Source organism: Citrus sinensis, chromosome 7 (assembly GCF_022201045.2).
Source record: "Citrus sinensis cultivar Valencia sweet orange chromosome 7, DVS_A1.0, whole genome shotgun sequence".
NCBI lineage: Eukaryota > Viridiplantae > Streptophyta > Magnoliopsida > Sapindales > Rutaceae > Citrus > Citrus sinensis.
The window spans coordinates 1,946,051-1,970,221 of record NC_068562.1 but is presented as its reverse complement, the minus strand read 5'-3'; the positions used below and the strand labels follow the sequence as shown (position 1 = coordinate 1,970,221).

The 24,171-nt window shown below is 35.4% G+C and overlaps 6 protein-coding genes across 6 annotated transcripts; 5 read left to right on the top strand and 1 right to left on the bottom strand.

Moving 5' to 3' along the window:
• The first annotated feature begins 1,286 nt into the window (after window positions 1-1,286).
• On the top strand, window positions 1,287-4,397 carry LOC102617717 (mitogen-activated protein kinase 7). The gene is made up of 3 exons (XM_006466788.4): window positions 1,287-1,924; window positions 2,155-2,581; window positions 3,471-4,397. The coding sequence occupies exons 2-3, from the start codon at window positions 2,159-2,161 to the stop codon at window positions 4,152-4,154; spliced, it is 1,107 nt and encodes a 368-aa protein (XP_006466851.1). The 5' UTR covers window positions 1,287-1,924; window positions 2,155-2,158; the 3' UTR covers window positions 4,155-4,397.
• A 7,924-nt stretch (window positions 4,398-12,321) lies between these two features.
• Window positions 12,322-12,807, top strand: LOC102624722 (bZIP transcription factor 44-like). The gene has a single exon (XM_006467088.1). It carries the CDS (start codon window positions 12,322-12,324, stop codon window positions 12,805-12,807), a length of 486 nt encoding a protein of 161 aa, XP_006467151.1.
• A 797-nt stretch (window positions 12,808-13,604) lies between these two features.
• Window positions 13,605-16,357, top strand: LOC102618002 (uncharacterized). The gene is made up of 5 exons (XM_006466789.4): window positions 13,605-14,059; window positions 14,186-14,270; window positions 14,380-15,207; window positions 15,337-15,597; window positions 16,015-16,357. The coding sequence occupies exons 1-5, from the start codon at window positions 13,660-13,662 to the stop codon at window positions 16,172-16,174; spliced, it is 1,734 nt and encodes a 577-aa protein (XP_006466852.1). The 5' UTR covers window positions 13,605-13,659; the 3' UTR covers window positions 16,175-16,357.
• Window positions 16,358-18,421: 2,064 nt separating this feature from the next.
• LOC102625012 (dehydrin Xero 1) lies at window positions 18,422-19,791 on the top strand. The gene is made up of 3 exons (XM_006467089.4): window positions 18,422-18,571; window positions 18,692-18,953; window positions 19,123-19,791. Exons 2-3 carry the CDS (start codon window positions 18,699-18,701, stop codon window positions 19,342-19,344), a joined length of 477 nt encoding a protein of 158 aa, XP_006467152.1. The 5' UTR covers window positions 18,422-18,571; window positions 18,692-18,698; the 3' UTR covers window positions 19,345-19,791.
• A 668-nt stretch (window positions 19,792-20,459) lies between these two features.
• On the bottom strand, window positions 20,460-23,194 carry LOC102618568 (pentatricopeptide repeat-containing protein At5g44230). Its single transcript, XM_052444187.1, has one exon. It carries the CDS (start codon window positions 23,192-23,194, stop codon window positions 21,233-21,235), a length of 1,962 nt encoding a protein of 653 aa, XP_052300147.1. The 3' UTR covers window positions 20,460-21,232.
• Window positions 23,195-23,306: 112 nt separating this feature from the next.
• On the top strand, window positions 23,307-24,018 carry LOC102618280 (uncharacterized). Its single transcript, XM_006466790.4, has 2 exons — window positions 23,307-23,516; window positions 23,634-24,018. Exons 1-2 carry the CDS (start codon window positions 23,307-23,309, stop codon window positions 23,820-23,822), a joined length of 399 nt encoding a protein of 132 aa, XP_006466853.1. The 3' UTR covers window positions 23,823-24,018.
• Window positions 24,019-24,171: the final 153 nt, after the last annotated feature.

Below are 24,171 nucleotides of genomic sequence, written 5' to 3'. Positions count from 1 at the left end.
GCTATGTTTCTTCAAAATACTTTTAATTCTTTTAAAGAAATGGATGGCTTTGGCCTTATGGCCTATGTTTGTTATATTTTTCAAACACAGTACTAATCAAATTCCTCTTTTTTTTTTTTTATAATAGAATTAAAAAAGAATTCCGTTCACGTTTAGAATAGCAATTATCCCTAACCATTTCCAAACTGAGGAAAAGAAAATTACGTAGGAAGTGATGTAATAGGATAAGCTAGCAGAAAATTAGACTATTGTTCCCATCGGACATAAAATAGCATCAAAATCAAAATCAAACAAACGTTTTTTAATTAAAATATATAAAATTTACAGATGTACATCGATTGATTCCAAATGCGGACCTGGCCTCCGGTGACAAGACCAAACGTTGTATGGGCCATCCCAAAGGGTCGAGAAAATTCGGCAAATTAACGCAAGCCAGCCGGCATAACACCATCTTTCCACGTGGCGCGCCGTAGAGCGAGTGAGACTACTACGTACCGAATGTTTCTTTGAAGTATATTGTCAGGTAAACCCTATCTTATATGCATGTAAGATACATTCCCCTCACATGAATAGTGCATGTGTGGGACCCACATACCATTTATGTGAGAGGAATGTATCTTACATGCATGTAAGATAGAAGTACCATATTGTCATTCACGAGATTAATGATGGATTGAAGGAAAAGCAAAGGCTTAATTATTATTTGGGAGGCTGGGAGGAGTATTCTCAAAGCTTTTCAGTCCTTTTTTCACGTTTTTACCAAATGCAGGAAAGCCAGTCAAGAGCAGGTCTTTTTAACTACTCCTCTTGCCTTCGCGCTACCTCGCCTGCCTGGTCCAATCCTAGCACATGCATTCGCCGCCAGCTCAAGATTTCGTCGCAACATTTCAGTTTTATACATTTAATAATTACATAAAAAAAAAAAACAATTTACCTAACTAATATTTTTTTATTATACTTTATCGGTCTTGCTCTCTCATAAATATTAAAATGAAAGGCTATGAAATTCAAGAAATTTTAATTACTTGGTATCTCGATTCATTTAAGTGGATAAACATATATTAACAAATTGAATTAAATAACTAATAATATAAAAAAAAATTAAATTAATTGTAATCATATTACACCTTATAAAAATTAAATTTATAATTTGTGCAAATATGATACCCTGTGGAAGTAAAAATTTAAAAAAAAAATTCTTTTTTTTTTTAAATTTTTAAAAATTATTCTAATTTTAGAAGAAAGTTACTTCCCCGGATATTGGAAACACCAAGGCAGAGAAGAGAGCAAAGGATAAACGAGGGAGGGGAGCTGGAGAGCCAGCCAAAGCCAAAGGTCAACACAACGGAAGGAAGATACGGCTGCTAATTGCTAATTGCTAATTGCTAAATGCTAACAATAAAAATACAGACGTAATTGTGTGCGCATGAGTGAAGAGTGAAGACTGCAGCAAGCCGAAAGCCGAAAGATGATAATTACTCAAAGAAACACGTCGACTCTGGTGTCGTCTTGTGTAGTTTTTAAAAAAATTGCCATGTGGGCGTCGCCTCTTCTTTACTCCCCTATGCATATGTAAGCATAAATTATTCGCCCTCTCTCTCAGGCTCAGGCTCGGCTCTGAATCCGATCGCGACGAGATAAGGAATCTCACAGATCGGATAAACCATTTAGATCCCATCGGATCAGACATTCAGAATATAGATGCAATGTAATTTGTATTTAAGCGACGAACTCGCTGCTCCCCTTTGAATTCCGAATTTTTGTTTTTGACGAATCAGCGAAGAAGCTTCTTATATTGCATTCGATTGAGCTGCTTTGGGGATGGTTAATTGGCTGAAAAGTGCAAAAGTTTACTACTTGGAAAAGTAGGTGAGAAGAGAATCAGCGATCGCGAAACATCAAAGCAAACAAGTCGTAGCGGCAAGTAAGTATCGATTCTGAATGTCCTTTTCTTCGGTATATAAACATATCTCTTCGTTCAGCTTAAACTTCATACTATTGTCCGCGTTTTTTCGCTTTCAAATTGATTGTCATATGTAGGTTTCTCTTTTTGCCCCGCTTTTTTTTTTTTTTTTTTAATGTTTAATTGAGCTGTTGTGTTAGTCAAATGTAGTCATAAATGGATTATTTAGACTGAATTCTTGTTATTTTCAGGGAGATGGCCACTCTGGTTGAACCTCCAAATGGGATGAGGTCAAGAGGGAAGCATTATTACATGATGTGGCAAACATTGTTTGAAATTGATACAAAGTACGTTCCAATCAAACCAATTGGTCGGGGAGCATACGGGGTTGTCTGTTCTTCCATCAATAGGGAGACGAACGAGAAAGTTGCGATCAAGAAGATCAATAATGTGTTTGAGAATCGAATCGATGCATTGAGAACTTTGAGGGAGTTGGTGCTGCTCAGACATATTAAGCATGACAATGTTATTGCTTTGAAGGATGTTATGATGCCTACTCATAGGATCAGTTTCAAGGATGTGTATTTGGTTTATGAGCTCATGGACACGGACTTGCATCAGATTATCAAATCTTCTCAGTCCCTGTCCAATGATCATTGCAAGTATTTTGTCTTTCAGGTATTATATCACATCTTTAGTAGCATTTTATAAGAGGGGTTTTTTAATGGGATTAAACTGTGTGAATCTGCTAAATAACTTCATTCTTTTTACTGTTTTATTTCCAATGCAGATTTATAGAATATTTCTTGACATAAATTTTTAGTGAGAATAGGAAATGTATTAGCTTGCTTATGATTGGACTTTGCTTAGCTGAGGATTTATAAGTTTATGTAGAAAACTTGTTTGCTTAACGTTAGATGGGTATTCAAGAAACTGAAACAATCAACTTGGAACTATGTTGTTGATTGTTATATTTGTAATTTTGGAATTTTGATACTCCTTCAAATGGTAATCTTGCATCAAAATCTAGTATTGGTTGGTTCTTCTTGACGTAATTTACTTTCAGTCCTTTAGTTGAAATTTGTTTGCTTTTGATAACTTCAATGAAGGGAAAAATTGATAATCTATTAGTCCTGCCAAAAATGTGCTGTAACGGTGTATATCCTGCAGTTCTCGACCAAGTGATGCTTATACCTTGAACATTCTTCTGATTCAGCCTTTTGTTCAATCACAGAGGGGGTTATCATGTCAAGGTCCTTTTGTGATGTTGTTTGAAATATGTCCCTCTGTCCCCTCTTGTGCTCTCTGTGATTGGAGTTTAATCTACACTACAGGTAGTTAAAAGCTGTGCTGCCTGCTAGTACCTTATGGTTACAAGAACCCTCATGCCTCTCTTGTGTTAGCACTAATGACTGTCCGACTATGCTAAATGGAGTTTGATTTAGTGGCATAGAAACTGTGTTTTTTTTTCTTTTTTCTTTTTTTACAAAACTGTAGATGACTCTCAAGCGTTTTATTGTGTTTGGTATTTGGTCTGATAGTGATAAATTTTAATTCTATGTTTTAGTTGCTGCGAGGGCTGAAGTATCTTCACTCAGCAAACATCCTTCACCGGGACTTGAAGCCTGGGAACCTTCTAGTCAATGCAAACTGTGACTTGAAGATATGCGATTTTGGATTGGCACGAACCAGCAGGGGCAATGAACAGTTCATGACTGAATATGTTGTTACCCGCTGGTACCGTGCACCTGAGCTCCTACTCTGCTGCGACAATTATGGAACCTCCATCGACGTGTGGTCGGTCGGATGCATATTTGCTGAGATTCTTGGAAGGAAACCTATCTTCCCTGGAACTGAGTGCCTTAACCAGCTAAAACTAATTATCAGTGTCCTTGGAACCCAACAGGAAGCAGATCTGGAGTTCATCGATAGTCCAAAAGCCAGGAGATTCATCAAATCACTCCCTTACTCCAGGGGGACCCACTTTTCCAGTCTTTATCCCCAGGCTGATCCATTAGCCCTAGACTTATTGCAGAAAATGCTTGTTTTTGAACCCTCTAAGAGAATCACAGTCACAGAGGCACTTCAACACCCTTACATGTCAGGGCTCTATGATCCCCAGTGCAACCCACCTGCCCAGGTTCCTCTTAGTCTTGACATTGACGAGAACATTGGAGAACAGATAATCAGGCAGATGATGTGGAATGAGATGCTACATTACCACCCAGAGGCTGCATTTGCCATTGCCTAGGTGATGCTATAAAAGCTTTCTCTGTTTCTGCTGCTTCTTTGTTGTCTTAAGGCTTTACATTTCTACTTGGGAGGGTTCTACTGAGACTTGTGTTGGCAAAGTTCTTCCACCAAGATTTTTGTCTAGCATCTTTTTTATTAATTTGATACTTTGATTAAGGGACATGCCTTCTTGAAGCTTGTAAATATTTAGTTTGTGTTAATAGTTTATGAATATATGGCTGATTGGCTGTTGTTTTATTTATGATGCGTGTATGATATACTGTCTCTTAGTAATCTTCAATAGTTCTTATTGTGCAAATATTATTCGCAAGATGTTATTCTTTCCTTCCAGAATTGTGAATACTCCCAGGCAACAGTGTGTCCTTGTTTACCCACCTATCGAGCAATACATATTTTCTCCGCAACTCAATTTTAGAGTTTACAATTCCAAAAGGATAAATTTCTTTCGAGAGTGCATTTGATAAGTAAAACCGGAGGCAATGCGTTCTTCATTTGTCCACTGCAATTTCCCGACGGTTAGCAGACGTCCTTACCAGCTTTGACAGCAAGAGGAAAAGGGTGGAGGCAAAAGGATTTTTATTTGATAAAGGAAGGAATTTTGAATAAAGCCTCGAACCTATAGAGAGTAAGCAAAGCCCAAGTCTGGATTCATTAAGAGCAGTACTAATTGCACCCATTAACGTTCTTTAGGAGCCCCCATCTCATACATTAGGAGTTGGCAGGCTGCCACCGCCAAAAAGGAATTATTCCAAAGAAATAACGTTCATGAAATTTTTTTTCAAGAACTTATAAAAAATTGTAAGAGGGTGAATTAGAGTCATGCTTATTCAAAATCCACGGTCGAAATTATGGCCAAAGTCATAAAGATAGGAAAACAAGCACATACAGAATAAATATATATGATCTCCTACAACCAAATTTACATCCACGTGTATAATAATGACAGATGACATGTGTCCTTATGAGTGGGGTTCAAGGTAAAACCTTAATTTCACATCACCTATCATCTATAAATAGAGACTTATCTCTAAAATAAATGGGTCTTTAGCCTTTGAGAACATTGTTCACATTTACAAAGAGAAAATTCATTTTCTTCTTCTTTCTTTAATTTTAATCAAGTACTAATTTAGAAGTTAAAATGTCTTTTTCATGTATTCAACTTGATAGATTAAAAACTAGCCAATCGTTACAAGTTCTCATAAGCTATAGATACGTGTGAAGGTAAAGATCTAACCCTTTAAATTACCATTTGTATATATTGGTTATTTGGTTATTTAAGTTGGTATTCTAATGAGCTTCTATATTAAGACTTCAAAGTGTACTTTAACAATGAGTGAAATTTTGATACTTTTAATCATCATTAGGAGGAAAATTTATACTTATGAAGCGTAAGGCGTGGATTGCTTAATAAATCTAAATTTTTATAGAGTTTTTAAATATTTGGTCATTTCCCTTATAATTTGTATATTGCAACCACCCACTTCCCCATCAGTCAACATTTTCTTTCCATATGCTTCATGATTCATGAACAAAGAAACATAGACGATTCATGATCAAATTATTTTAGGTTCGTAAATTTACAGTACAATTAAATTAGAAACTGATCCTATCAATCGGCTCCATTATGTTAAGAGTCACTTTTATATTATTTAAGGCTACTAATCTGCATCCGTATGAGTTAAACACTAACCCACTCCCGTCGGGAAACCTAAAAACATGGCTCTCGAAAATTGAAAGGTCGAATGATTGAATTCAAAGTTGAGGGAATCTCGACGTCGGTTTTCTAGCCGATTACCTACGTTCATAGCCTTATCTTTACTTTTGTCAATCAGAGGGTAAAATTTGTTCCCAATGAAGAATTAACTTTGAGATTGGAGCTTCTCAAAAAAAAAAAAAAAAAAAAAAAAAACTTTGAGATATGAGAAGAAACAGACAAAAGGATGCCGCTTTGCTTTCGAACTGATTGGACTCCACTTGATGGGGATTGGGTAACATTATTAGCATCATGTGAAACTCCTACTGCAAAGCTAAAGCCTAAAAATGAAGATGAGAAAAAGAAACCCCCGTCCCCATGTAAATCACGACAAATTCGAGTGGCCCCTTTTTTTCCTATACCACCTATTTTGTTAACTGTAATTAAGTCATGCTAAATTGCTAAGGGGTCATGTTAAGGTACGTGAGACGACATGAAAAAATTGAAGAATAGTATCAAAAAGTTCAAGTATTGTTTGTTTAATTAATAGGTCTGAGTCAATCGGGTGTAATTTTTGTGTTGAATATGAGTTATATATGTATTTTATAAATGTTTGCCTGGGCCTGTTAGTTGATTCTTCAATTCTGTCTTTCTACTACTGTTAACTCACTAGATTATACGTTCAAGTTATTTTTATATTTGTGGCTTATGTACTCTTTCTGCAGTAAGATTTCGAAGATCAGTTATGCTCGCTCAACAAGTTTAAATTGCTCAGATAAGTAATCCCAACCATTACTTAGTAATTTGAATGATTAAATGCTACTTTAAGTGCTACTTTATGGATTCTTCACAATTTCATTTATGTTCACTATAATGCCCGAGCTTCAACAATCAACATGCACGTTCAGCAGTTTGAATTTTGAGGCACTTATATTTTTCTTTAGAAGATAACGTTCTTAAACCAATTAAGCATATACATATTTCCTTGCTATAGGTTAGCAACGATGTCAAGCCAGTGTGCATGCCGCCATTATCATGGCTCAACCATGATAGTGTCTTTCACAAAGGTAATTTTAATAATTTAAAAATATGCAGGAGCATTTTTTTTCAAATTATAAGATCACCATTTTCAAAGATACAGTATTATCAAACTGGCTTTAGAATAAAATCGAAATATTATTTGTTTGACTGCAATCTCAATTAATTAACAAAATTAAATCTAAACGTTCTTGAATTGGTGTAAATCTAACCGTCTGGGTTTGTATAATAATAACGATAGCCACAAATTATTTTTATGATGACTATTTTATGCAACTGAAATTGTTAACATAATCGATTGATTAGAAGATAATGAAACACAATTGATTGAATAAAAATAATAACGAAACTTACTATTAATCATGTGATTTTATGATGTTTACATTCATCAAATACTGACACACCAAATTTACTTGTAGGAAGAATTTAGGATATTACTAATCTTTGTTTATAATAAACACGTGACAATTAATGCATAAAATATACATGTTTCATGTATATAATAGTTAGGAGAATGATGGGAGAGGAGATACTTGTAGGAAGGTTTTATAATGTGTAAAGAGCCGACCCATGTCCGGCCAATTTATAAAATTTGATGCAAGCCTTCATGCATGTACACTTCTTGATCTACAACTGTTACATCAAAATTTAATCTTGATCATTGATTTTTAAGAGAAATGCTATGCTTATTCATTTTCGATAATTAATTGGAATACCCATTAATGTAGCATTGTAAAAATAATAGATTAATAATTAATAATAAAATCAACTAATATAATTTATATGACATTAAATAATTTGTGATACATAAATGAATATCCCAATAAAATATCTAAACTAAGTAAATATAATATTATTGAATTTTAAAACCATCAACTTTAATTTGTAAATTAATTTATGACCACAAATCAAGTTTTCTTTAAGTTTATAATTTAATAATTAGAAATGTATCATCTCTTCTGTAAATACCCCCAATTGTTTTGAAAATTTTCTAAAACATAATTTAATTTCCGGCTCTTCGTACTAAGTGAAATTTTCTATACCTGTTTTATACATTTTCATGAATAATTGTCACTTCATTTGGTTATCCCAAAACATGAATTATGTGCATCTATAATTTTACATATGTGTAATGCTAAAGAGAGAAAAAAGATGAGAATTTTGCTCTTTCTCTACCCAGCCTTCTCTCTTTTTTTTCAACACACTTTCTCTCGTCTTTCTCTCTTTAGTATTTTTTTTTACATTATCTTATACTCCTTCGAACTAATCATTATTTTTGTACGCATAACTGTTTATTTCAAAATAAATTGCACGCCTGGGGCTCGGACTCGGAGCTTTTCCATTCACACCAAGTATATTTATTAATTCCAGTTTCTATATATGTACTTTCTATATACATACGTACATATATAGAAACTATTTCGGGTTATGGTTGGCGTTGGTGGAAACAGAAACACTCTTGGCCTTAGGCCAGACTCAGTAGTGATGATTCCAAACAGAAGCAGTAGTGACGAGGACTTGAAGCGTCTTCAAGATATGGAACAAAGGCGGAAAAGAATGATTAAAAGTTGAGAATCGGCACGTCGCTCCAGGATCAGGAAGCTGGAGAAGTTGCATGAGTTTAAGGCTCTCATCAACCATCTCAAGGAGGAAAACACACAGTCGTGCGCTCGCTTGAGCGCGTGACGCCAGTCTTGCTGCCAACTTGCAACTGAGAATGCTACTCTTAGGGCTAACCAAAACCCTAGGCCGAGGCTTCCCCTTCCCCTTGTCTGTGAAAAGATTAATGCTGCTTCCAGTTCTATCCGACCATCTCATTGAACACTACCTTGGGAACCCCCAGTTTCCCCAATCAACGCACTATCCCTCCCGCTAATGCCATTTTTATTTTATACCCATGTGTTCTAATTTCTAGTATTTTACAATTAATGGATGCTCTTAGATAAGATGGGAGATGGAAGTGTCATGGACTTGGTCTGCATGTCTATATGTAACTACGTACTACCGGATGTTATCTGGTTATATATTTCACCTATTAGTTAGAGGCCAAAACTACGTTGCTGGACTCTTAATTAGAACCTCTATTAGTAAACGAAAAAACAAAATAAAAAGTTAAAAGCCTATATAACCCTTATGTCAGAACTGAAACAAAGCTCCGTCTAGCTGCAGAAGTAAGCCCCATCTTAATTCATATCTTTATCAAAAGGGAGGCGTGTGCATAGCTTTAACATCTAGCGAGGCTTGTTCCAAATTCGACTACTGTAAACACATGGTGAGTTTATGCGTTTATTAACAACTGCATTGATCAGTCTATTGAATTATTTTCGCAACAATTGCCCACCAAAAGATAAAAATGAACGAGAATATTTTATCCAGTTGGCACTTATTTTTCATGATGAGTAATGATTTCACTATATATATTATAAACATGCCTAGTCAATTGTTGATACCATACTATGTAATGCATTAATCACTCTTCAGTTCTGGCTTATAGTTAAATTAAGCCGCTGCTCTATGAAGGCTTCTATTAGAAGTCTAACCACGCCATGTTTCTATTCTTCAGTGAAGAGTAATTTCGACTAAAAGTAATACCAAGAATTCATCACAACAGCTCGAGATTAATTTACATGTGAAAGAAAGCAACCCTGAGAAACTTTAATGATCAGATAAGACTGACAAAGTTAATGCTATGGGACTCTAGAGCGCACTGCGAGCATGCATAGCAAATAAGCAAAGGCCAAAGAGGAAAGGAAACCGCCACTAGGGAGATTGTGTCATTGTACGTACAATTACAAAGGTAAAAACTCCATGATAAATCAAGACAAAGCTGAACGAATATTGGAACATTCTACAATACCCCTCACCAATTGTAAGTTATTGCTTCCGAAAGAAGTATCGCTACTACTGTCTACATACATTTTGCTGACCACAATAATTCATAAGGATTAAATAAACAAAAAGTAAAAAAGTAAAAGCTTCTTCAGTCACTTCCTTCCAGAGAAAGCTAGCGAACGTGTTTGCTTGTTTGTTTTTTCTTTTCAGTTTATAGTATGGTTAATTTGGATCATGCTTTACTCCTCACATTTACTATAATTTAGTTCTTGTTCCGTAATCTTCAAAGGATAGTTCAATCATTTTTACTTAGTAAATAGCCATCGTCGATTGGTAAATTTTATATTGTCCATAAATTTATAAGCATATATAACATACTTCCAAATAAAAACATGAAACATTCACGAAAGCATATATAATCAGCTTTTACCATTTAGAAGAATCATATATATTATAGAACAATGCAGGGAAACTCAAAAAAAAAAAAAATTGGTGAAAAAACATATATATACTATCAGAAGAATGTATAGCTTGAAAACCATTATCGTACCGAAATTAGCCAATTTTAATTTATAGACAATGTCGTTATTTTCACTGAACCTGAAAAGTACCGGAAACTAGAGAGAATATAGTGGCAATTAAATCATCTGTGATGTGAACTCCATGGAGTCTGATCGCAAAGTTCTCTAAAAGATTAACAAACCAATATGGAATCATTCGCCACCCAAAGACTATATCAGCTGCTAGTGGTTGCCTGCTCAATAATAACAATAACAGTCATGAATCCCGGAAAAAACAAAAAAAAAAGGTTGTGGCAACACCTTAAGGCCTGCCAAAGCTGAGGGAGAAAATCTCATATCTGCGGAGAATATGCTTTCTAGGCTAAGTTTAAGTTTACGACAATCTTTTTTAGTGTAGAATACACAAGTTAATAATTCTTTTTATTCAAGTGATTATAATCTAAAGTTAGAAAACTTTTCTTTCCTAAAGAATAGTTAGTCAGTCGGCTCTTGTATTGAAGGTAACAGGATAATGGTTTAAATCCAATGACATATATGTTTAAATTTGAGGATATGAGAGATTGAGGTTCATGCTTAAGTAAAAAGAAAGAAAGTTATGGAGCTTTTAAGTTTTCCCAATAGTCTCTTTCTTTCAAATGATCAAACGGGAATGCATTATTGTTGCATAAAGGTTAAAGAAAAAAAGATAAATATGGGGCCATATATTTCAAATTATAATTTAAATTAAATGCTTAATCAGCTATTTTTTTCTCTTGAAAAGTAAAACTGCAGGAATTGGTTAATGTAATGTTATACATTTTCTATCTCATGTACCTTATAAACTAGTTTTTTTTTTTTAACCTACTACATGTTTGAGAAATGAATATTATAATATATAGGAAAAAAAGATACTAACACCTTCAAAATTTAGGAAAATAGTCACAAGAACCTCCATATTTTTAATAAGGGATCAAAATCCCCTTTTTACTATAATATCATTTCACTCTATAAACCCAAAAATATTGACTTCAAAATTTTATAATAAACAGAAATACGACATTATACTAAATGTAATAATATATAAATTTTAAAATAATTTTCATATTTAAAAAATATTTTTATATTTTACAATCTATTAGACCTATTTTATTATATTAAAGTAATTTTAATAATAAATAGAAACATAATATTAAAATAAATAAATTAAAATTGAAATTAAATTATTTTAAAAATAATTTCAGTATTATTAATAGGGACGTATTTTGTTAATTGTAAAATCTATTTAACCCAGGGCATTAAAAAGATATTAATAATTTAAAATTTTAATATTATTTTAAATGTTAAAAATAATTTAATATTATTAGTTTAATAGATAGATTATATTATTAATATTAAATTTATATTAATTGAAAAAACTTTAAATTTAATTTTCTAATTACTATATTCAAAGAGTATTATGGAAAAAAAAGAGTCTTGATATTCCTTTTCAACCCAAATTTTATACTTGATACAAAATTTAACATAAGGGTGTTTAATTTTTTTTTTTTTTAAGATTGGAAATAGCCCGTTCTAAACTAAAACACTTATGAACACCCTCATTAATTAACTTTAGTCATAAATAAAATCCAATTTTAAGTTCTCGTCAAAACGGCTTTCATTTTGTCACCTTTTTTGCTTTGAACTTTTTGTGTGTGTCTCTCTCTTTCTTTAGCTCTTTTCATTTCTTTTCAAAAATCCTTGGATTGATCTCAGTCCTTGTTATTACTAACTCCGTAATACATCTCCCTCCATTAATGTTTTTTTGTTTTTGTTTTTTCTCAATAACTTGTTCTTGATCATGTTTTCTGCCATGTTTCCACCACCAAGTAAAACGATTTTCTCATATTTTGCTATAAAAAGTAGTAACAGGCTCCGAGTCAACATAGTTCAGTCCTTCTCTGTTGTGTTCTTATACTGGTTTTATATGTTTTCACGAACAGTCACTTCATTTTAATTAAGCATTATTAATAGCACCAGGTTCAGCAGGGTTCTATATATATACGTGCTTTTACTATACTATTGGATCGGATCAAACAAAGTCCACATACTCTCACAGTCATCTGATGGCTTCTTCTAGTGGAAACTACTCTATTAGGTCAGACATGCTTCAAAACTCAACCTCTGATGATTATCGTGAGAGGAGAATGAAGGCCAATCGTGAAGCTGCACGCCGTTCCAGGATGCGAAAGCAGGAATATTTCCATCGTTTAATTGCTGATATTAGCCGTTACCAGAAGGAAAATGGCCAGATTCGTGCTATGATCAGCCTTGTCACTCAAGCTTACTCGAACCTTATGAATGAAAACGCTGTTCTCAGGTCTCAGCTTGCTCAGCTCCAACACAGGCTCCATTCTCTAAATGGACTCATTGCTTCAACCAACGCAGTTTATTTTGATCAGCCAGCTACTCTTCAATTTTTGGCTAATTGCACCTCTAACGAGCTCATTGTTGATGATTACCTGGGGAACAGTGACACTTTCAATTACCCCTATTTGAGTCAGCCCACCATCACCGTGCCTCCATTTAATAATGGCTTGTTTATGCTGTAGTTTCAGGTACTGATCTTGTTAACTAATCTAATCCAGATCCATTATTGCTATCCAGTGGGCGTAAAGTGATTGTGTTTAGTTTTTGATCGATTAAGACAAAATAGTATTATGTGAGATTTCGTGGTAGCATATGTAATATGTCTTCATCTATGAGCCATCTATTATTGTTACTTATGAGGTTCAAAAGGTTTGTATCTTAGTGATTTTTACTTAGTAATTAGAACCGAGATATATGTATAGATTATCAAAACTGAATTTTCTCTTGTTTATTTGTTTTACATTTTAGCTTGCGTAAACTTCTATATATCCCAATATTTGATCAGTTTAGTAGGTGCATAAAAATTATTTGATCATATTGGATCCTACTGGATTTTGTGACTAAACAAATGATCATCACGTCTATTATCCTGCACGTGGACAAAAGAAAATAGAATTTTTGGTTACTTGGTCAAGTGTGTTGTCGTTGCTTCTTGGATTTGGATGGTTGACCAAAGCTTGGAGTATGATTTGGACCGGTGGGTGCTTGCTGGTGTGATGCTCCTGTTACGATCCTATCAAAAGGGTAAGGCAGAAAATGATTAATTTCCCTTGTTAACCAAATCGATAATAATCCCGTAATCTGAAAAATACTGGGAGATCATCATCGTGCGATATGACGGTCATAGACTTGGGCATTGAGGATGACAATTTCACCGTCCAATTATCAATGGGCTGAGAAACATATTTTAAGGCCCAAGAAAACTAGACCGATATATTGGGCCTGACAACCACTATTTAGCCCAATTCTTTGACTACCACCCATTTTGATTGACGCGGGTAAGAAGCAAATTTGCAGAAATATAAACAAAAGCCATGGCAATCAAAAACCCTAGAAAATGGCGGTTCACGTGGGAAGCTCAGTCTCACTCTCCAACTCTCAAATTATTTGTCTTCGATTCGCATACTCACACAAACACCTCAAACCAATGTCAAAATCTCGAAGTCAATCTCAATCTACCCAAACATCACGTTTCCATTACCTGGGTTCAGCAACAAGACTTGCAAAGTCAAATCTCGCTGCTAGTTCCCATTCCGAAAGTTTTGATCGACTCCGAGTCCCCGGTTAGTTACCGAGCTTTGGCTGACCACATTGAAGTTAAGCTCGTCTTGCTTCTTCCCGTTGATCATCCGATTGTCGCAAGCTCTGATTCCGTGCTTCGATTGACTCAAATTGCCGACTCTCACTTGTCAACACCACTGCTGATGGATTCTGGTGACTCGCATTTATTGTACTTATTTCTTTTTTGTTTTGTCATTTGTGCTCCGAGATCATAAACTATAAGCACATGGCAGCCATTGTGCTCTAACATGTGTGTTATGCACATTCAACATGAATTAGATATAAAGAAGTTATCATTGAAGAAGGAAGGTGTACATTTTTATTGCAGAAATTGCTCGACTAAGTTGACTAAAACACCTATTAGGTAAGAATTTTTTTGTATAGCCATTTTATGAGCTTTGCTATGCATTGGACATCAATCTGATGGTTTGTTTCTCTCCTTTTTTTTTAATTTCTTTAATGCATAAATGTAGAAATTTTGTGGAGATGCCATCTGTTAACTGGCAAGAGGCTGCTGACAACTGGTTTGGAGCTTGTTGTTGTTCATTTGGAGGCATAAGTGAGAAGTTGGTAACTAGGTATGCAAATTGCTACACATGTGTAACGAGTATGTGCCTGTTAAATTGTACAACTGTTACCCTTTTCAAGGATGATCTTGTGGGATGCAATTTTCCTGAGCGGGTTGGTGGCGGAAAGTGCCAGGCTGGACTGGCCTCAACTGTTGAAGATGTTACATGTGGATCTGCACTAGATCCTGGAATTATTTACAGAAAAACTGCTGGCTGTGATGACCAGAATGAGCTAGTGCATGATTTTAGTGGAAAATTAAGTTTTATGGGTCCTAAGGATGAAAACTTTATTGTAACCCAGCAATTTGATGTTAATGAGAAAGAAACTAGCGGAGACAGCTTGTTTTGCACATTACCGGTATCTGGTTCATCTGAAAATGTGGCTTCTGCCCCTGGATGTTGTGTTCATGCAACTCAGGAAATTCAAGATCATGTTGGTGAAGGTTGTAAACCTACTCTGTCTGAATCTTCTTCTCTGTACCAAAAAACTGAGAGAAACACGGCAGATCAGAGATCTTTTCGTAATGGCTTTCTCGGAAACATTTTCATGGCTAGATCCTATAATCTCTCAAAGGATATTGAGTGGATTGAATTTCTGTGTCCCTGCTGTTTAACTTTTCTTGGAGCATACCCTTCTAGTACCAGTGATGCCCCTATAGATGGTGGGGTTCGACTCTTTAAGTGTTACATTTCCACTTGTTTACCTATCAGTGGATCAGATGACAAATTCCGGTAAGCAAACGTTATGTAAAATTTTCTAACCAACATATACGGTGCTATTTTTGGACAAGGACCTCTTAATAGAGCTTGACTTTTATTTTTGTTGCTGGATGGTAAACTAACTTTTCTCATCATCGGCAGGAAATATACTTTGGAGAGAATGTTCACGAATCAGCTTCTGGAAAGTGCAAAAGACGAATTATCATTTCGGACTCTGGTAAGGGATTTGAAAACCAAATCTCCCATGCTACAAATTGTTCTCTTGAATCCAAATGCTTGGTGCTGTACTGGTTATTGTTCGGGCATGGACAGCACTACGGGGCCAATTCTAAAGTTGGATCTACAGCCTATTATTAAGGTTCTGTTTTCTGATTGTGGGAGTAATTCAGAATCTCAATCAAGGTTAGTCTTCTTTATGAGTAATAATATAGTTACAAATTTTGGTACAATTTTTTTTTTTTTGGTACAAACTGGTGGCATGATTAAATTGGTTGAATTATATATCTCTTGATCCATATGATTTGATTTTATTATTTTGTATTTTTATTCAACCAATGAGTTAATACCAAATTAATTTGTACAAAATAAATTTGTACAAAAATTTATGACTGTATCATCACTCTTTTTTCATAAACCAGCTGTTTGCACTTTTCATTTTAGGCTCAAGATTGCCACTCAACTCCTTTATTGTAGAAAAATCTTTGGAAAGAATTTTTTTTTTTTTCTACTAACATTATTTAATAAGTGTTGTATGTGCCAGTTGAGTGATACCAGAATCTGTTCTATTAATTAGTCTAAGAGACTTGAGATTTTCTGCAGGATATTAGATGATTGGCAAACAAAGAATCTAGCTGATGATGTTTTCATGTTGAAACGTCCAATAGAAGAGTTGATCAAGTTGCTGGTGTCAGCAAAGGATACACTTCCTCCTTCGTATACTTCAATTGAGGATTTTCATTTGTCATGTTTGCAGAGGTAAAAAAAAAAATATATGATCCTTTGGCTTAGCTTTGATATTCTTGGAATCCCAATTTTATAAATGGAAGGGATATTATGCTTATCATGCAAAGCAAGAATATTCATGCTACTTGAAGAATGAACATTGTTTTTCTATTTTACTGGGGAAAATGGCCTTTTTATGAGTTTGGGATCTCTTTTGTTACACTACCCTCTATAGTGCGCCTCTGATAGTGTGCCATTGTTTGAACTGCTCACTCAAGAGGAAAGATTTATCCTTGAAATCAAACTTCAATTGTCTTTACTTTTATTTGAGGATGAGTGCCTGGAGGCTGAAAAGTAATTTTGAAAAATTAAAAGTTAATTTTAGTATTTAGTAAATTTTTTTAGAAATTACTTTTGACAAAATAACATCATTCTATCTCATTATGGAGCAGATTTCGAAAAGTATGTATCTTTTCAATATTTAATTTTGAGAATCGATTTTATACTTAATATAATTTTATATATATATAGAAATCTAAAATTATCCTTATTAATTTTTTTATAGTAAAAATAATCTTTATTAATTAAGAAATAAAATCATTAACTTTAGAGAAACTATGATTATTACTAATTATATTGAGATAATTTTATATATACATAATAAAAGAATATTTTATATACATGTTTACAAATATGTAAATAAATTTTATTCAGCATAATGTTTAATTAAGTTACTTGTATTTACAACATTTTAACAGTAAATTCACTAAACATACAATTTCAAAACTTACAACACTTTTAAAAATAAATTATACCAAATGTTTAATTAATTTTTTCACAGGTGATTATATTTACAACATAAATAATAGTAATTATTTTAAAAGTTATAATATTACTGAATTAGCCTTAAAACACATCTTTTGTTTTGCTTATCCTTTTGAATGTTTTGTCTTTTTGGTGGTGGTTAAATTTAGAAACAAATAAGTAAATCTCGGTTATCCAAATTAATGAGAGGCATCTCAATGCATCTAAAGAAGAAGGTAAGTAAAAGGGAAGAGAAGGTAAGTAAATATACTTCAAATAAGGTAAAATCTGCATGTAAGATACAATCGTAATTAACCAACTTACAGTTATTAGAAAAGTAAAAATGATAGTGGTGATATAAAATTAATCATGTATAATAAGTATAATTTTTAAATAATAATTTTAATAAAATTGTTAAAATATATTAAAATAATTGTTAAAAAAATAATTTTCGCTTACATTTTTATAAGTGTTTATTAAATACTTACAATCAAAGTTTAAGATGTTTATCTACAATACCAAACGGAGTTTTAATGGTTGGTATTCAAATTGCAGCTATGACATGGGCCTTTAGGAAATCACATTTTGTAGTTGACACCCATTTAACAGCACGAAATTAAAGTTGGGTCACATCAATCCAACATCTTTTCCTCTTAACTCACAATATCTAGAAATGACGACAAATCACAAGAATTATTTATAGTGAAAACCTTTGTTTATGTCATTTTTTCAATGAAAAATCTTCTTTGGAGGAGTGAGAATTGATCTTTAAGACGTTGTTTCGCATACTTCAACGAATTTATGGCTGTTGCTAATATGAACAGTTCTGTAAATAGTATCATATAAACAGTACTAACAAATAATAATGTGAACAGTACCAACAACTACTATTCATGAATTTATATTCAACGTTTGTATATTATGCAATTCTATTCTTTATATTTTATATCCATCTCAATCTAGCGATAATCAATGCTTGTTTGTTTTGTTGAAGTTGCCGTTTCTGTTGATTTTGCTATTTTTAAAAATAATAATAATAACATTGACTCGTATTTCCGAGAACCATGTCAGGTGGAAATGGTAAACTCCAGCGTTTCGTACCTATCTATAAACCAATTAGTAATCAAAATTTGTTGCACCGTGAATCAAACATTGTAATTTTTTTCTTTTTGTCTCTTTATCTCTTTTCATTTAATCAGATGAAAATTTTGTATTTATTTTTTTCCTATTATTAAAATTGAGGTAATTTCCTCATATTATCGGATCAATAATAACCCAGCATGCCTTTCTTTAAAGTTTAAACACACGTGGTCAACTCGTTCAGAAATTCTCAGATAAAGCATGCAAAACGCAATCCGAATTCCAACTAAGGGAAGGAACGCATGTATGGCAGGCGGTGCGGTGAAGTGTCAGCATTGAATCTATGTAAACATTACCATCGGCAGACACTTGTCAGCTTCCGGACATCACAACGCAAACCTTCAACAATAATGTGGCAATGGCCGGAACTGAAACGTGGCTCGTGTAGAGCGACCAAGGTGACATGCACGTTGATCTTTGATAGTCTATATAACGCGAACCAACCTCGCCTTCTTTAAAACATCACCGTTGAGAGTAACCTTCTTTAATTGTAATTGAAAATTTCAGTCACAAAACGACACACTTGCAAGTTCTGGAAATTATATTTTTATAGCTATAGCAATTATTTTATTATATGTACATAGCTAACTCAGTTATTCATTTTGGTTAGCTTCAAAATGGCACATTTTCAGAACCAATACGGTGCAGTTCAGAAAACAAGCGGGTATGAGGACCCAAATCGCCAAGTAGACGCGTACGGGAACCCGGTGGTTAAAAGTACTGATGAGTATGGGAACCCAGTTCATCACACTGGAGGCGGAGGGTTCGATTCCACGGGTTACGGTGCCGCACCAGCGGCCGGCACCGGCATAGGTGGAGGGCATCATGGTCATGGCCTTCATCGTTCTGGAAGCTCGTCAAGCTCCAGCTCTGTAAGTTGTTTCACTAATTAATTAAATACCCATCTACGTGAACCTGATCTCTAGATATACTTAACACTACTCTCTTTATTATGATAAAGCAAAATCATTAATTCATCATGAGGACGTACTTATGTTATTTACTGTTTCCATGAACATATGATAATGATGTGCATGCAAGTCTGAGGATGATGGGCAAGGTGGGAGGAGGAAGAAGAAGGGAGTGAAGGGGAAGATAAAGGAGAAGCTGCCGCTGGGACACAAAGACGAAAGATCATCATCCGCTGCTGCAACCACCACTCCTAGTGGTTATAGTGTTACCGGGGAGGGGCAGATGCGCCACCACGAGAAGAAAGGAATGATGGAGAAGATCAAAGACAATCTTCCTGGACACCGTCACTAGACTACCTGCCTGTACTTGTCTTTCGTCGACGACACATACAATACTATATATACTAGTGCTTTTTATTATTTGCTATATTTTACACGAGTGCTTTTGTAATATGTCCATAATATTCGTAGTTTGGCAAATGCTACATTACAATTAATGTAACATACACACTCAACAACAACCATACAAATGATGTGGGCCTATTATTTGTGTGGTTGTTGTTGAGTGTGTATGTTACATTAATTGTAACATAGGGACTCTCTCGTAGTTTTATATATGTCCATCTCTTTTTACTAGTTATGCATCTTGGGATAGTATTATGTAACACATACAACAAGCTGTCAAGCTATTTGTACTAGTGGGTGGGCTGTTCCTTTAGTTTTGTGTATTAATACAGCTTTCTATTGTATTTTGTCATATATATATATTGAACTAATTAATAAGAGTTCTTTTGCTAAACGTTTTTTTATCGATTTTCCACACTACACCGCACCTTAAGCCTGCTTATTCGTATTACAAACTTTCATTTCTGAAACTAGATAGTATCCTGATTCTTACAGCTTATAAGACATGCCAACGGACGGCTTGTCGGTATGCTCTTTCGTTTCAATTTAAATGACGTACTGGAGGAGAAACAGCGGAGGACATCTCTCATAACGAGTATCTGTTATTGGGGATTTTGATAATATGGTGAAAAAACAAAAAGAAGTAAAGAACTCAGCATCAAAATGTGAGAAATTGGTTAAACCTCAGTAATAGAAATTTGGTTAAACATTCAACCAATTTAAGACAAAACATCTTTTAACAATCCGACGTTGAGAAATAGAAATTTGCCTTTGGCATCACGGATGAAACAAAAGCCATTAGTATGATACCGGTACCCTTTCCGACGTTGACAACATTTTAATCATAAGCGGTACTAATGAAAGCAATTTCCTTGGCATTGCTATGTGGCACGAGTCCATACTTCCTGATTATCTCATGAGGGTTGCCACAAACATGATAATAGAGCAGAAATTGTCACAACCAAGATGAAGAGTACTTCAAATTTCTAACATTTGCAAAAGCGTAGAGAAATTATATTTCATCTCGGACAATACTCAAATCTGTGCGTGATGCGCAGATGATGCATGCGAATGTCCATTTTCTGTCTCAAATTGAGCGGACTTCTGCGTTCTATCTATTTTCACTCGGATCAACTTTTGTTATTGGCCAAATGACTCGAATGAATTGAGTGGCATGAAACTACATCAAGCGACATACGTAGCACTACTCTGAACCCAAAAGGCATTAGACATGAAAATCTAAAATAGATACGAAAGACATCAGACATGAAAAATTTAACATTAGAATGATTTCATGCTTCCACTTTGGCTAACAGTACGCTTCTGTTTCTGGCTTCTGCAAATGTTCATCTCCCACTGCTTTGTGGTAACAAATTGAGTGCTAAAACCGATATTTAGGAATTACTTCAGTCTTCCCAGTGCCGAAGTCGGTATCCTCTCAAGGGTAGACGGTGATAAATTTATGTGCTTGACGAGTTACAAATAAATCACATCTGTTAAAAAAGCACGGCAGGATCTCAGCACTGGCATTAAGAACCACATCCTTTAGCAACACGCTCATTTAAGGCCAAATCTCCTTGAGAGGGCAGTCTTGCTTTGTGGGGAGTGTGCAGGACTCATTTTCTTAAGTTCTTCACGGATCAAAATTAGCTCGAGCAAATGGCAGTTCACAGAAATTGAGACCATTTCACAGTAACTCCAAGGTGGGACATGGCATGATATTGACATTGGAGTATTTTGGCAAACAACTACATTATATCCAACTTTTCTTGATGGGCAAGGACTAAAATGGTGCAGGGATCAGACTTCCATGGACAGTCAAATCAAATGTCTAATCACCAGTAATTACCGCAAGAACATTTTCCATCTTGGAAGTGATGGAATCTCATGTTATCTCTCACAACAATCTCCCTCCCTATGACTTGAGATGCACCACACATAAACAAGTGACAATCTTCACATATTCTCAGGTTCTTCATAATCCTTACAGTGGCACCAGGGCTTGTAGTCAGCAACCCAAATGCCAAAGCTAGCTTCTCACTATGAGTCATCAGTATTCGCTTCTTCTCCTCATCGCTCACATCATAAAGCACAGAGCGGAGATTTGGCTGGTATCCATCAGCCTGTAATCTATCCAGAAGATCCCCCAGTGCCTGCTGAATCTCAGTGGAGTTTGGATGGGTTAAGTCACCAGCACGGAATTCATGAATAACTCCTCTGTCTCCTTCCAACCAGCTGTATCCAGGATTCTTTTTCAGACCTGTCATTTTCAACAGCCTCCTAACCCTTGAAACATCATCCCACATTCCAGCTGACGCATATATGTTAGAGAGGATGATGTAATTTCCTATTTTATCAGGCTCCAGCTCGAATAAATGGTTTGCAGCAATCTGTGCAATTTCTGGATTCCGATGGATCTGACATGCTCCAAGAAGTGCTCCCCATACCCCACCGTTGGGCTCTACTGGCATTTTTTCAACCATCTTCAGAGCTTCTTCCAAGCATCCAGCTCGACCTAAAAGGTCAACCATACAAGCGTAGTGATCTGTAGATGGAGAAACACCGTAACATTTCTCCATGCTTGCGAATAACTTTCGGCCCTGTTCTACCAGCCCCACATGGCTACAAGCTGTAAGCACTCCTATAAATGTAACCCCATTAGGTTTTGTCTCTGTCTTTACCATGTCACCAAACAACTGTATTGCAGCATGAGCACGACCATGCATTGCAAACCCAAGAATCATTGAACTATAAGAAAACACATTCCTCTGCTTCATGCCCACAAAAATTCTATAAGCATCATCTATGCTCCCGCACTTGGAGTACATGTCAATAAGAGCTGATCCGACAACAACATTATTGATAGGTCCGAATCCCGATCCTTCGGCTATTTCACAAACCCAATTAGCGTACTTAATCACACCCAATTGAGCACATGCTGAAATAACACCAACCAACGTGACATAGTCTGTTTCAACTCCTGCATATTGCATTCTCTCAAAGTACTCTATTGCCTCTCGAGGCTTAGCATTCTGCACATAACCCGTGACCATAGCAGTCCAGGCCACCTTATCCTTCAAAGGCAACTCATTAAACAACCCACCAGCAGATTCCATATCCCCATTATTCGCGTACGCCACAATCAACTCGGTCCAGGAAACCACGTCTCTCTCAGGCATTTCATCGAACACCTTCCGGCTACATCCCAAAAACCCGCATTTCACATACATGCCAATCATTGTATTGCCAACATATAAATCAGAAGTAAAACCGCCAAGCAGAATCGTCTGGGCATGTATTTGCTGACCCAAACTCACATCAAGAACCTCGGTACAAGCTTTAAACAGTGCGGACAAGGTAAAAGAAACAGGGCCAATACCTTCTCTTCTCATAGAGCAATACAATGAAATCGAGTCTTTTAAGTGCCCTTGTAAAATATACCCACGAATAAGAGCAGTCCAAAGAAACGGGTTTTTGTATTTCACCTGTTCAAAAACTAGACGAGGGAAGGAATCCATGGGGACATTAATTTTAGTAAGCGTGCGAATGACCTTCGTGAGGACATAGCAGGACTGGTCAAGGCCTCTGCGGAGAATGTGAGCGTGTACTTGTTTGATTTGAAGAAGGTCGTTGCAGCCATCGAGTGTGGATATCAATTGTGTCTCTAGAAGTCTCTTTTGTCGTTGAAGTTCAGACAATAACTCGAAAGTTTCACTAGGTTTTAGCTGTTGAGTAAACTGTTTCGGAATATAACCCAGAGAACTCGCCGTAGAGAACGTGCGTGTCAGACTTACCATTGACGCAGCGTCCAGGCGGGAAAGGTATGGCTGTTAAAAAATAATGGCGGCGTGACGTTATAACAGAAATCAAAACGGTGCGTTTGAGAGTGTATAAAATACATTTACTGGAATGGTAGTTGTGTACTCTTGTTGTGGTTTGAGCAATATTTTGAACGCAAAAATGTTTGTGAGATATTTGTCGACGAAGCCGAAACCGAAGATGAAGCCCATAGAGCTCAAAGCTCCACCGGAGCAAACTCAGACAATTACCAGGGTTATATTTGACATCGTCAAGGAACACGGTCCTCTCACTGTTGCTGAAACTTGGGAACGCGTCCAGGTGCGTATTTCTATTAAACTCAATTTCAACTGTTTCATCTATAATTTATAATCAATACAATCGATCTGACAGTGATCACTTATCATAATACTAAACCTTGTTGTTTTACATTTTCAGCAAGCTGGAGTGAGTGGATTGACGGGCAAAAGCCACATGAAGATCGTGTTGAGATGGATGAGGGAGAGACAAAAGCTCAGGCTCATCTGCAACCATGTGGGCCCTCACAAGCAATTCCTGTACACAACTTGGTTCACCAAACCCAACAACTTGAATCAGGCAAAATCAGGGAAAGATCTTTCTCCTTAACAACCCAAGCTGCCTTAACCTTGTGTTTCTGATTTTCAGTTGAAGAGTAAGAAGGTTGCTTCTTTGTCAATTACTTTTTAGAGAAGTGATGATTGCTTGTTAAAATAAGAGTTATCTAATGGCATAAAGTTGATGCATGCTTGTTCAAATAAGAATTGAGTTATCTAATGGCATAAAGCTTAGTTTGGTTGTGTTACTGGCTGTAATATGAGGTGATGATATTTGAAGTCTAGCCTTAGGACATCCCAATCTCGTTTGCCAGGAATGAGAGATACCGCAGATGCCACCAATATCATAATACATCACTGAAAATTGAAAAATGATACTGCTTTCAACTTTTAAAGTTTGC